Here is a 14,449-nt window from a genome sequence, read left to right as displayed (position 1 = left end):
ATTCACTACCGCAGAGGGCTGTGGAGGCTCAGTCATTGGGTATATTCAAAACAGAAGTCGATAGATTTCTGACTGGTAAGGGCATCAAGGGATATGGCGATAGGGCCGGTGAATGGAGTTGAGGCAGAAGATCAGCCATGATCTCATTGAATGGCGGAACAGGCTCGAAGGGTCGAATGGCCTACACCTCCTATTTTTTATGTTCTTAAGCTGGGGTTGTTCTCCTTATAGCAGAGAAGGTCGAGAGGAGATTTGATGGAGGTAGTCAAAATCATGAGGGGTCTGGACAGAGTAGACAGAGAGAAACTGTTTCCATTGGCAGAAGGGTCGAGAACCTGAGGACACAGATTTAAGGTGATTGGCAGAAGAACCAAAGGCGAGATGAGGAAAAACTTTTTTACGCAGCGAGTGGTTAGGATCTGGAATGCACTGCCTGATAGGGTGGTGGAGGCAGATTCAATCGTGGCTTTCAAAAGGGAGTTGGATAAGTACTTGAAGGAAAAAAAATTGCTACGGGGAAAGGGCGGGGGAGTGGGACTAGCTGAAGTGCTCTTCGCAGAGAGCTGGCACGGGCTCAACAGGCCGAATGGCCTCCTCCTGTGCTGTAACCATTCTATGATTCTAAGTCAGTTGCATTGGTTTTTCCATCACTTGATCTGTGTCAAAATCCTAATAAAGTCAGTGAAGGAGTTTCTTAACCAATGCGATTCATTTTTTCCTGATTCCATTTTATGTTTGTGTGACTGAAACATTAATACAGGCTTGGAGTAATGCAGTGCCCAGCTCTACCCCATCGCTTGCCGTACCTTGTGCTCCCATAGTAACAATGTTGGAGAAGGTTCACCACCAAACGTTGAGTCTGCTCTTGCCCAACAGATGCTGGATAACAAGACCTTCTTAACGATGCTAAACAACGTGCTCAACACTGATGGATTTTACTTCTCCGCGACCTATGACCTTACTCACACTTTGCAACGATTGGCCAACACCAGTCCAGAGTTCCAAGAGATGACGCTACTGGAACGGGTAAGGCTGTCGCCGGGTCTCGTATTCTTCATCCTCTTGTCACAGTGTGCAGTCTGCCCGAGAGAATATGGAGTACTGGGAACAGTTCTGGTCTCCTTATCTGAGGAAGGATTTACAGTACTTGCCTTATAGGCGGTGCAACGAAGGTTCACTCGATTGATTCCTGGGATGAGGGGGTTTACCTATGAAGTGAGATTGAGTAGATTGGGCCGATACTCTCTGGAGTTTAGAAGAATGAGAGGTGATCTCATTGAAACATACCAGATTCTGAGGGGGATTGACAGGGTAGATGCTGAGAGGCTGTTTCCCCCTGGCTGGAGAGTCTAGAACCAGGGGTCACAGTCTCAGGATAAGGGGTCGGCCTTTTAAGACTGAGATGAGGAGGAATTTCTTCACTCAGAGGGTGGTGAATCTTTGGAATTCTCTGCCCCAGAGGGCTGTGGATGCTGAATCGTTGAGTATATTCAAGGCTGTGATCGAGAGATTTTTGGACTCTAGGGGAATCGAGGGATATGGGGATCGGGCGGGAAAGTGGAGTTGAGGTCGAAGATCAGCCATGATCTTATTGAATGGCGGAGCAGACTCGAGGGGCCGTATGGCCGCCTCTTGCTTCTCATTCTTATGTTCTTAAACTACCGCAACAGACGTGTATAGTTCTGAACTCTACTTAAGTCAAGCTGCTTCACAGAGGTCAGCCTGTAATAATGGCGAGTATGAGAGATGAAACAGGTTCTAATGATGTAAATGTGGGGGCTCCATTTGGAGATGTGCCTGAAGCGCCGTAGACTGGATTCGATTGCCTGCAGTAACCTGGAGTAGTTGGTATCACCAGCAGTACTTACTGCTTTGAGACTGACTGTCGCAGTAGGGAATAACAACAGAAAATGCTGGAAACACTCAGCAGGTCAGGCAGCATCGAGGGGAGAGAAACCGAGTCAACGCTTCGAGTCGGGACCCTTCATCAGAACTGGAAAAGGTTAGGGAGGAGAGATTTTTAAGCAGGGGCAGGGAGGAGGGGGGGAAAGAACAAAGGGAAGGTCTGTGAAAGGCTGGAAGGCAGGAGAGATTGACTGACAAAAGAGATGATGGTGCGAGGCAAAAGGAAAGGTAATGGGACAAGTTAAGAAACAAAAGTTGAGTCTAGATGTTGTGTGAGATGGTTCTCTCATCGTTTCTCATCAGCATAACCCTCTATTCCCTTCTCCCTCATATGCTTATCTAGCTTCCCCTTAAATGTATCTATACTATTTTCCTCAACCACTCCCTGTGGTAGCGAGTTCCACATTCTCACCACTCTCTGGGTAAAGAAGTTTCTTCTGAATTCTCTATTTGATTTCTTGGTGACTATCTTATATTGATGGCCTCTAGTTATGCTCTTCCCCACTCTGTGTCTACTTTATCAAAACCTTTCATAATTTTAAAGACCTCTATTAGGTCACCCCTCGGCCTTCTCTTTTCAAGAGAAAAGTGACCCAGCCTGTTCATCCTTTCCTGTTGGGTTAACTATTGAACAGCGAAAACCTGTCCCACAGTGCTCGAGTGTTGGCTCTGTTCGTTCTCTGGAGCTGCCATTAGGCTGTTGGCTTTGCCTGGGCTTGTTCCCCTCTAATGCTGGTTGGCAGCACCATCCTGTCGTGTTGGTTTTAAGCAGGGTGCTTTTAACATGGACTATTTAGCAATACCCACAACAGGAAAGATATAGCGAGGGAAGCCTGTCGTGATATTGCAAGTTGTAATTTTTACCGCCAAGCTGCATGTGTCTAATGAAATAGTGTCCGTGCTGTGGGGATGTTTACCTTGTGTTTACAGTGACATTATCCTTGCAGGCAGACCAGCGCTTTGTATGGAATGGGCACCTCCTGCGGGAATTTGCTGCACAGCCAGAGGTGAGCTCCTTGATGGTAATGTACTGTACGCTTAGAATCATAGAAAGCTACAGCAGAGAAGGAGGCCAGGCTAGCTACCCTATCCTTACGCCGAAAGGACAGAGGACTGGTGTGTAATTCACTTCTCTACTTCCAGAAGCATATCCAATAGAAATCTGATTCCCTACCTGTCTTATTAATTTAGGTAATACCGTTAAAAGTTGAATTTAGTTTGCAAATCAGTATTGCATGGTGCAACAATCAGTACATGGTGTTACGGTACTTCGCACTTGCATTAGGTCAGGACTGCTGAGTTGAGCAGTGTGTTGTTGAGTTAAGAAGTCTGCATTGAAGTGGATGTGGAAGTGAACTGACCTAACCATTGCCATAATTAACAGCATCAGCAGTGGAAACTGCACGGAGCAAGATAAACTGTTGCACTGATTTCCCCTGGACATTCTCCACTCAAGGGCTTGAGACAGAGCTGTTCGTGTTTATATTACTTTCAGTATTCAAACCTGCGTGCCATATTTATCCTTTGGGATTCATTGCTGAATCTGTATTTGTTTTAAAATGTCTACGTGGGAACATAATGTAGAGGAAAACTCTCCAATGTATGATTTGAGTTCTGCACTCAAATACTAAATGCAGAATTAAGGATCTTTAATGAGTAATGTACTGTTTTGCTGACATATTTTAGGAAAGTGAATGTGCTTTTAAATGTGGCTGTTATTACACCAGACTTGTTAGAAAAATTACACCAGACTTGTTAGAAAAATGCTTGAAGACCACAGCATGTGTCCACTCTGCGCACACTTAAATCATTGTGAGCACTTTGAAATGTCTCAATTTAGAGCAAAAGTGTTGAAGCTATACATTTAGAAAGGGATGCTGCTTGGCCAGCACTTCATACCGTTTAGGACATCATCTCTTGACAGTGTCTCAATAATCTCATTATTTCCACAGGAATATTGTGTAGAACAGATACATTTGTTTGCACTGTCCACATATCCCTAGATTCAAACGTCTAATTTCTTTGCAGAAAGCCTGTCCATTTTGCCACCTTTGTTGTTCACTTTGTGTGGCTCAGTGGGCGGCACCCTCGCCTCGGAGTCAGAAGGTTGTGGGTTCAAGTCCCACTCCAGAGACTTCAGCATAAAAATCTAGGCTGACCCTCCCAGTGCAGTACTGAGGGAGTGCTGCACTGTCGGAGGTGCCGTCTTTTGGATGAGATGTTAAACCGAGGCCCCGTCTGCTCTCTCAGGTGGACGTAAAAAATCCCATGGCATTATTTCGGAGAAGAGCAGGGGAGTTCTCCCTGGTGTCCTGGGGCCAATATTTATCCCTCAATCAACATCACTAAAAACAGATTATCTGGTCATTATCACATTGCTGTTTGTGGGAGCTTGCTGTGCGCAAATTGGCTGTCGCGTTTCCTACATTACAACAGTGACTACACTTCAAACATTACTTCATTGGCTGTGGAGCGCTTTGGGACGTCCGGTGGTGGTGAAAGGCGCTATAGAAATGCAAGTCTCTTTCTTTTACACTATGAATATGTGACTTAGCATCTCCCCTTGTTGAACACTGGCCACCATTTTTACTTTTAAAATTACTCTAAGTTCAAAGCATTGCACTCCCAGTTGTCAGTTAACAAATATTGATATGACCTGTGACGTCCAGTCCCCAAACATTGACAGCTGAGTTGATTCATTCTTCTTTTCTCTCCCACCCCCCCACCCCCCCCCCCCACAGCTTCACAGGTTTGCTGTCCCAGTGATTCACGGCTGTATCCTTTTCCAAACTGGTGCTGGCAATAGCAATTATAAATCAAAATGCCAGCTCAGAGTGTATATTAGCGATCGTAGGAGAATAATACATTGTTGTTTGCCATGACTGTTCCACTCGTGCATTTATGATCTGCAGGTCAGGCTGGGCCACTCAGTGGAGCACAGGGAGTAGACTGGTGCTACGGGGAGTGGGTCAGGCTGGGTCACTCAATGGAGCACAGGGTGTAGACTGGTGCTACGGGGAGTGGGTCAGGCTGTGTCACTCAATGGAGCACAGGGAGTAGACTGGTGCTACGGGGAGTGGGTCAGGCTGGGTCACTCAATGGAGCACAGGGAGTAGACTGGTGCTACGGGGAGTGGGTCAGGCTGGGTCACTCAATGGAGCACAGGGTGTAGACTGGTGCTACGGGGAGTGGGTCAGGCTGGGTCACTCAATGGAGCACAGGGAGTAGACTGGTGCTACGGGGAGTGGGTCAGGCTGGGTCACTCGATGGAGCACAGGGAGTAGACTGGTGCTACGGGGAGTGGGTCAGGCTGGGTCACTCAATGGAGCACAGGGTGTAGACTGGTGCTACGGGGAGTGGGTCAGGGTGGGCCACTCAATGGAGCACAGGGAGTAGACTGGTGCTACGGGGAGTGGGTCAGGGTGGGACACTTTTTAGGAATCTTAGAGGCCGCGCACCAAAATTTTTTTTTAAAGGGAACATTGCTCTTGTTTGCTTTCTTATTATTAGCAGCAACTTGTATTCGTACAGTGCCTTTAACATGATAAAACAGCCCAAGGTGCTTCAAGTGGGAGAAAATGGGCCGAGTGGCAGTAGAAATGACCAAAATCAATGGTTGAACGAGTGGGTTTTTAGGCAGCTTTTAAAAGCAGGAAGAGAAGTAACAAGGGGAAGAAGTTTAGGGAGGAAGTTCCAGAGCGGGGACCTGATGGCTGAAATAACGAGATGAATCCTCCTGTTACATAGACCTGTGACATAAGCCTATTTCTATTGTAATAGCTTAAAACAGTAAAATATTAACATAGTTGTATCTCGGTCAACGTTCCCGTTAAGCTGCGCTGCCGCACAGCGGTCTGGAGGTCCCGCGCAGGCCACTCACCCACTTTTAAATGGGAAAAACCGCGCATGTGCAATCATTTGAATGGGCCGCACAGCCCGTTAAAGGGACCGTGCATCCAAAAAACATTAGCGGGAACATTGATCTTGGTATGACTGCATCTGCCATCAGTTGATTTTTCTCTTGATCGCTGCTACTGTTCACCAGAGTTTCAGTTCTTGTATTATTTGTTACTTTTTAACAGTCCTAAAATGTATTAGATGAACATCGCTTACATTCCTAACTTTCTTCCTTTTGTGATTTCCCTTTTGATTGCTACTTCCCGCTTGCTGTCACTTTAATTGGGTATATCTACACTTGTCGTTGACTTGTTGCATCAGTCGGGTGCGAGTGTTCACACCTCCTAATTGTCTCTGAGTCAGAAGGTTGTGGGTTCAAGCCCCACTTCAGAGACTTGAGTACAACAATCTAGGCTGACACTCCAATGCAGTGCTGAGAGAGCACTGCACTGTCGGAGGGGCAGTACTGAGGGAAAGCTGCACTGTCGGAGGGGCAGCACTGAGGGAAAGCTGCACTGTCGGAGGGGCAGTACTGAGGGAGCGCCGCACTGTCGGAGGGGCAGTACTGAGGGAGAGCTGCACTGTCGGAGGGGCAGTACTGAGGGAGCGCCGCACTGTCGGAGGGGCAGTACTGAGGGAGCGCTGCACTGTCGGAGGGGCAGTACTGAGGGAGTGCCGCACTGTCGGAAGGTGCCGTCTTTCGGATGAGACGTTAAACCAAGGGCCCGTCTGCTCTCTCAGGTGGACGTAAAAAATCCCGCGGCACTATTTCGAAGAAGAGCAGGAGAGTTCTCCCCGGTGTCCTGGGGCCAATATTTATCCCTCAATCAACATCACAAAAAACAGATGATCTGGTCATTATCACATTGCTGTTTGTGGGAGCTTGCTGTGCGCAAATTGGCTGCCGTGTTTCCTACATTACAACAGTGACTACACTTCAAAAGTACTTCATTGGTTGTAAAGTGCTTTGGGACGTCCGGTGGTCGTGAAAGGCGCTTTAGAAATGCAAGCCTGTCTTTTCTAATTGTGGAATGAAATAGCAGTCTGTGAAGTGACCGTCACTGCAAAATCCTGACTGAGTTATTTGATGGAGATTTTATCGACAAGTACTTCTTTTTGAATGCCTCTGAACACATGACACATCGGAGGTGACATCCTATTACTCTCACTTCACACATGGCCGTCTCTCTCTTTATTTGGCTGACAAATTGATGGGTAGCCACACTCCTTTATCTTGTCTCTCCCTCTTTCACAACCTGTTTTATTTCCTTTTTGTGTTAACTTTTTTGCTGTGCTTTTTAAAAATATTAAAAAAAAATGATCTTAATTTATTGATCTAATAGATATTGGAGCGTGTTTTTGTTGTTGCAAGAACCATATCTGGATGTCGGGGTCGAAAGAGATGAATTGGATCAATTTGTGTGGCTTTCTGCAGCCGCAGAATGTTTTAGCAAGTACTATTGTCGGTTGATAGTCCCATGTTACAGTTGTACCAGGGCAATAATGAAATAGATCTGTAGTGGTTGTTAAAATGGAAAAGGGATTTTTGAATATTTTGTAGAAGGCAACATGCAAACATAGAAAAAAAAATAGGAGCAGGAGTCGGCCATTCGGCCCTTCGAGCCTGCTCCGCCATTCAATATGATCATGGCTGATCCTCTATCTCAATACCATATTCCCGCTCTCTCCCCATACCCCTTGATGACTTGTGTGTCTAGAAGAGACTAGTTGAGGTTGGTATTCAGACAGATTCGGTGGTCATTGTACACGAATCACAGAAAGTTGACATGCAGGTACAGCAAGCAGTTAGGAAGGCAAATAGTATGTTGGCCTTTATTGCAAGGGGGCTGGAGTACAAGCATAAGGAAGTCTTACTACAATTATATAGGGCCTTGGTGAGACCACACCTGGAGTATTGTGCACAGTTTTGGTGGTCTTACCTAAGGAAGGATATACTTGCCTTCAAGGGAGTGCAACGGAGGTTCACTAGATTGATTCCTGGGGTGAGAGGGTTGTCCTATGCGGAGCGATTGAGTAGATTGGGCCGATACTCTCTGGAGTTTAGAAGAATGAGAGGTGATCTCATTGAAACATACCAGATTCTGAGGGGGATTGACAGGGTAGATACTCAGAGGTTGTTTCCCCTGGCTGGAGAGTCTAGAACTAGGGGGCACAGTCTCAGGATAAGGGGTCGGCCATTTAAGACTGAGGTGAGGAGGAATTTCTTCACTCAGAGGGTTGTGAATCTTTGGAATTCTCTGCCCCAGAGGGCTGTGGATGCTGAATCGTTGAGTATATTCAAGGCTGAGATCGATAGATTATTGAGCACTAAGGGAATCGAGGGATATGGGGATCGGGCAGGAAAGTGGAGTTGATGTCGAAGTTCAGCCATGATCTTATTGAATGGCGGAGCAGGCTCGATGGGCATATTTCTTATGTTCTTATGATAAAATGATGACTCCACCATTCCTAACAACAAACGATCTTAACTGAGGAACTTATAAAGCTCCTTCTAAACCAGATTAGCTTTCTCACATGCTGTATGTTGCTCCAGGAATTTGTTGGATTACCCAGCATGGAAGTTAAAACTGATTTACTCTGTAATATTTTTCTGTTTTTTTTTAATTAGTGAATATTGAACCCTAGAGCATTTCAGTGACACCATACTAAAGAAGGAAAACCTGACATGTTTTGTTTGGCGAACATATCATGAAGTCTGTTTGTTTAAAGTCCCTGTAACCCACTTCAAGCCTTTTCATTTTAACGGTGTCTAATAAAAATAGTTTAACAAATCATGTTATGGTGAAAACGCGTAGTAATAAAAATTTATAGATTGGTGCGTTAAATTGTAATAGGACTTTTGTACCTTTTCCCATCCTTTCACCAGAATGTTGAAGCTTTGTACGTCATGCCCTCTGCCCAATATCAGTGATTAATATCTGCTGCCAATTGTTGTTTACAGAGACATCCCACTGGTTTCTCATAGTGGTAGGAGTGCTTTGATGTGTCGTGCTATGTCGCTACTTTGGACTATCTCCGCTTACCCAATGGGGAAAGAGGATGTGTGGGGCCACACCTGGAGTACTGTGCGCAGTTTTGGTCTCCTCATCTGAGAATGGGTATACTTGCCTTAGAGGCGGTACAATGAAGGTTAGACATAAACATAGAAGATAGGAGCAGGAGTAGGCCATTCGGCCCCTCGAGCCTGCTCCGCCATTCAATGAGATCATGGCTGATCATCCAAACTCAGTACCCTGTCCCTGCCTTCTCTCCATATCCCTTGATCCCTTTAGCCTCAAGAAATATATCCAACTCTTTCTTGAATATATTTAATGAACTGGCCTCCACCGCCCTCTGTGGTAGAGAATTCCACAGGTTCACCACTCTCTGGGTGAAGAAGTTCCTCCTCATTTCAGTCCTAAATGTCTTACTCCTTATCCTTAGACTGTGACCCCTGGTTCTGGACTCCCCCACCATCAGAAACATCCTTCCTGCATCTAGTCTGTCCAGACCTGACAGAATTTTATAGGTTTCGATGAGATCCCCTCTCAATCTTCTAAACCCCAGCGAGTATAAGCCCAATCGACACAATCTCTCCTCATAAGTCATTCCTGCCATCCCAGGTATCAGCCTGGTGAATCTTTGCTGAACTCCTTCCATGGCAAGAACGTCCTTCCTCAGGTAAGGCGACCAAAACTGCACACAATACTCAAGGTGTGGTCTCACCAAGGCCCTGTACAACTGTAGCAAGACATCCTTGTTCCTGTTATCGAACCCTCTCGCTACGAAGGCCAACATACCATTTGCCGCCTTAACCGCCTGCTGCACCTGCATGCTTACCTTTACTAGATTGATTCCTGGGATGAGAGGGTTGTCCTATGAGGAGAGATTGAGTAGATTGGGCCGATACTCTCTGGAGTTTAGAAGAATGAGAGGTGATCTCATTGAAACATACAAGATTCTGAGGGGGATTGACAGGGTCGATGCTGAGAGGCTGTTTCCCCCTGGCTGGAGAGTCTAGAACCAGGGGGCACAGTCTCAGGATAAGGGGTCGGCCATTTAGGACTGAGATGAGGAGGAATTTCTTCACTCGGAGGGTGGTGAATCTTTGGAATTCTCTGCCCCAGAGGGCTGTGGGTGCTGAATCGTTGAGTATATTCAAGACTGAGATCGATAGATTTTTGGACTCTAGGGGAATCGAGGGATATGGGGATCGGGCGGGGAAAGTGGAGTTGAGGTCGAAGATCAGCCATGATCTTATTGAATGGTGGAGCAGGCTCGAGGGGCCGAATGGCCGACTCCTGCTCCTAATTCTTATGTTCTTATAAAGGTGGGATTTTACATTCTAAACCCTCTGCTCAGGGGGTCAGTGCTCCAATGCTGGAGTTAACGAGGTGCTTAGGGTTCAGTGGTCTAATGCTGGAGTTCCTAAGCTGCTGGTACATTTTGCTTTCTAAAACTACACAGTAGTCGTGCGTTAACAGAAATGTTACTGTCTTCACAAATGGTCTGATCGATCTTTCAGATATGGAGCATGAGTGTTCTGACCAGACTTTAAGCATACTGTGGGAATGAAGTGCAGAATTGATTGCATGTTCTCTAAATTGGTGGTAAGGCTGGCGTCATGATTTGTGTTATCCGATGCACAATATCTGTTATACTCAGCACTTCAAAGGTAATGGAATTGTACAATTCATCAAATTGATTTCTTCTGACAGTTTTGCCAGTGAGATGTTGTTTGCAATTAACGGAGCTGCTACCTTCTGTAATGGTGTATTGAGAAAGCTGCGTTTTAGGAGCTGTCTATCTAATGAGGGTGATTACAAAATTAAGTTCTGTGTAGTTTTCAACTATAAAATGAGTATCTCGGATGCTGGCAGCAGACTTACTACACGGGTAAATCCTTAAACGCTCTTTTAAAATTACATTGTGGCAATTAATCTTGCACCGTTAACTGTTAGTATACGTGGTATATATTCTAACCATTGCAGTAGTTATCTTTTTTGATAAAAAGGTGTAGGGTTTGCTAGCCTACTTGGATAAGATCCTCTTGGTTTGGTTAGGTGAATTTCTATGTGAGATGTGGTCTTAATTTTATTTCTATTTTTACCACCTATATTTGTGCTCTGCAACTCTTTTGTTGCGTGATCATTATAGAATACTATACTTCATGCTTGAGGATCATAATAGGACGTGCTTGATATTCTTTGTCTTAAATCTGTATCGTATTAAATATGGAGTTGATATTTTTGAAATTCTACATGCAATGTTCTATCCTGCGATCGTACATCCTTCTAATGATAGAAGCTCTGCAATGCTATTTAATTTAAATATCCTTAACCATCCATCTCTTGCCTCAGTCCTGACTGTGAAGCGTTGCAGTATAAATGGAAAGTATTTTGACTGGGCAGTGCTCTCCAGGAGGAGCTGTTTCAGGGCTGGAGTCCGATACTATGTTCGAGGTAAGTGGGCAGATCCTGTTAGTGGCCAGTTAGCTAGGGGGCCTCGAGTTTTGTTTATTTTTGGTCACCAAGACGCACAAGTAACACTCAGGCCATGGAACAGGTGCAGAGAAGAACCATAAGGTTGAACCTTGATGTCATTGCATTGCATTATAAAGAATGACTGGAGAAAGTAGCCCGAATAGGAATTGACCGAGAGGGAATCTTACATAAATTTAGAAAATATTAAATGGTATAGATGAGGTAAGCTTGAAGCACTACTTAAAGGTAGGACTGTGCAGTAGAACAAAATATGAGATAAACCCGTCACCTCTACCGCCTAGAAGGACAAGGGCAGCAGGCGCATGGGAACACCACCACCTCCAAGTTCCCCTCCAAGTCACACACCATCCTGACTTGGAAATATATCGGTCGTTCCTTCATCGTCGCTGGGTCAAAATCCTGGAACTCCCTCCCTAACAGCACTGTGGGAGTACCTTCACCACACGGACTGCAGCGGTTCAAGAAGGCGGCTCACCACCACCTTCTCGAGGGCAACTAGGGATGGGCAATAAATGCCGGCCTTGCCAGCGACGCCCACATCCTGTGAACGAATTTTTAAAAAAGATCGATTTAGGACCGATGTTAAGAAAACATTCTTCACTGATCAATACCTAAAATAATCTTCCGGGTAGAGTTGTGGAGCTGCTAATTTTTGTTTCATTCACGATCCGTCCAGCTGGATGATGGGATGAGACCAAGGCCTAGATTTTTCCGATAGCAATACCAATAATGACTCGTGCATTTTAACTGAGATACGGTCTGTTGTAATTGGAAAGTACAATATTAAGTTTTCTTTTCCCAAATGGATGAGCTGAGATGCACCATATGGCATTCCTCATCTGTGTTTCATGAAGATTTTATCAAAGAAAATATGGTGCCAAAGTGACACAAAGGCTGGTGTACCATTGCACTGTGCCACATGACGGTAGGATGTATCACAGACTAGGACAGCACAGAAGGAGGCCATTCGGCCCATCGAGTCTGCGCCGGCTCTTTGGAAGAGCAATCCAGTTAGTCACACTGCCCCGCTCTGTCCCCCTATCCCTGCAAATGTTTTCTCCTTCAAGCATTTCTCCAATTCCCTTTTGAAGGCTACTATTGAATCTGTATCCACCGCCCTATCAGGCAGCGCATTCCAAATCCTAACCACTTGCTGCAGAAAAAAGCTTTTCCTCATTTCGCGCCTCGTTCTTTTGCGAATCACCTTCAGTCTGTGCCCTCTGGTTCTCGACCCTTCAGCCATTGGAAACAGTTTCTCTTTATTTACTCTATCTAAACCCTCCATGATTTTGAACGCCTCCATCAAATCTCCTCTTAGCCTTCTCTGCTCCAAGGAAAACAACCCCAGCTTCTCCAGTCTATCCACGTAACTGTAATCCCCTCATCCCCTGGAACCATGTAGGTTTGTGCTTATGATTTCCTATCAGTTTCTTGTCAAACAAACACCAGCAGATGGTTAGAGAGGCCTGGGAACAGGTTTCCTGGCCGGGAAATAGTGTGTGTACGGAAGGGAGGAAAAGTAAACTGATATTTTGATATTGCAATCATGTGTTCCAGTGCAAATTGTCCATCGAGCAAACAGTGTTTCCTCAATTTTCATCAAACCTGCACCCCTTCATTATAAACTTTGTGTAGTTTGCTGTCTTAATGCTACTTGCTCATAATAAGATTCAACTATATCCAAAACTGTTTCAGGGATTCAGATTTTGACTGAAAACACAATCCGCCTGCTGTGCTGTCACTTGCTACCATGGTTGCGGAACCAGGAGAGAACTGCATAGATTGCGCTCCCAGCTGTGTCGGCTCCTTTACATTGCTTTTAAATTCCTGGCTGTCAACTCTGTGTGTTTTAAAGTGCACTCGGGCCGTTACATCCTTTCCACTGCTTTCTGTTCATGTTTTTGTCTCCTTTTCGCAGTAATGGTTAGCAAGCTGAAAAGAACCGTAGGAATTTACAGCACGGAAGGAGGCCATTCGGCCCATCGTGTCTGCGCCGGCCGAAAAAGAGCTCTCCCAGCCTCATCCCACTTTCCAGCTCTTGGTCCGTAGCCCTGTAGGTTCCGGCACTTCAAGTGCATATCCAAGTACTTTTTAAATGCGATGAGGGTTTCTCCTCTACCACCCTTTCAGGCAGTGAGTTCCAGACCCCCACCACCCTCTGGGGGGGAAAAAAGTTCTCCTCAACTCCCCTCTAATCCTTCTACCAATTACTTTAAATCTCTGCCCCCTGGTTATTGACCTCTCTGCTAAGGGAAATAGGTCCTTCCTATCCACTCTATCTCCCAGATATTTAGTAGCAGTTGAGTCTTATGTAATTTGTCATTTTAGTTGAGAAACGTAGCCAGTAATTTAAATTGGATATTTAATTAAATTTTTTTAATAGAATTTCATGTTAAAACTTTTTTTCAGGTATTGATTCTGAAGGACATGCTGCAAACTTTGTGGAGACCGAGCAAATCGTTCAGTACAATGGTTATAAAGCATCATTTGTACAAGTGAGTAACTCTCCACTGTGTATTGAGTCTTGTTACTTAACAACAAAACTTGCATCTTAATATGAAGCGCCTTAACACAAAAAAGCATCCCGTTGCACTTCCCAAATAGAAATAGACGAGGAAATGGATGCTGAGCGCTGGATGGAGAGCTTAGATGGGGTGATCAAAGGCCTCGTTGAAAAGATGGGCTTCGAGAAGGCTGTTAAAGGAGGGAGGTGGGGAGGCAAAGTGATTTAGAGAGGGGAGTTGAAGAGTGCAGCCACACTGGCTGAAGGCTTTACCATAAATGGTGAGGCGGAGCAAGGCAGGACAACAACAACTTGTATTTATTTAGCGCCTTTTTGAAAGAAGAAAAACACCCCAAGTCGCTTCACAGAAGTGTAGTCAGATATTGGCGCCAAGTCCGTGGAGGTATCAGGAAGGGTGACTAAAAGCTTGGTCAAGGAGATGGGTTTAAACAAAGCTTGTAAGGGAGGAGAGGGAGTTGGAGAGACAAAGAAGCTGAAGAGAAAAATTTTCCAGAGCGTAGGGCCTAGACAGCTCCAGGCACAGCCACCGGTAGTGGGGTGAAGGGAGTGGGGGATGCACCAGAAGCCAGAGTCGGAGGAATGCAGTGTTGTGGGGAGGGGTGTGTAGGGCTGAAGAAGG

The 14,449-nt window shown here is 45.4% G+C and overlaps 1 protein-coding gene across 1 annotated transcript in view; it reads left to right on the top strand.

Annotated features, from left to right (window-relative positions):
• Positions 1-14,449, top strand: part of sacm1lb (SAC1 like phosphatidylinositide phosphatase b) — an 86,805-nt gene that overhangs the window by 19,605 nt on the left and 52,751 nt on the right. The window contains exons 3-7 of the mRNA XM_085989295.1: positions 877-1,026; positions 2,853-2,912; positions 4,647-4,680; positions 11,163-11,264; positions 13,716-13,801. Coding sequence (XP_085845421.1) covers positions 877-1,026; positions 2,853-2,912; positions 4,647-4,680; positions 11,163-11,264; positions 13,716-13,801 — 432 coding nt within the window. The remainder of the gene's footprint in view (positions 1-876; positions 1,027-2,852; positions 2,913-4,646; positions 4,681-11,162; positions 11,265-13,715; positions 13,802-14,449) is intronic.

The sequence above is a fragment of the Somniosus microcephalus genome, chromosome 5 (genome assembly GCF_052327205.1).
Source record: "Somniosus microcephalus isolate GS21.2 chromosome 5, FLI_Smic_1.0, whole genome shotgun sequence".
NCBI lineage: Eukaryota > Metazoa > Chordata > Chondrichthyes > Squaliformes > Somniosidae > Somniosus > Somniosus microcephalus.
Note: the sequence above shows the minus strand (reverse complement) of the source record. Positions and strands in the feature narration are given on the sequence as shown.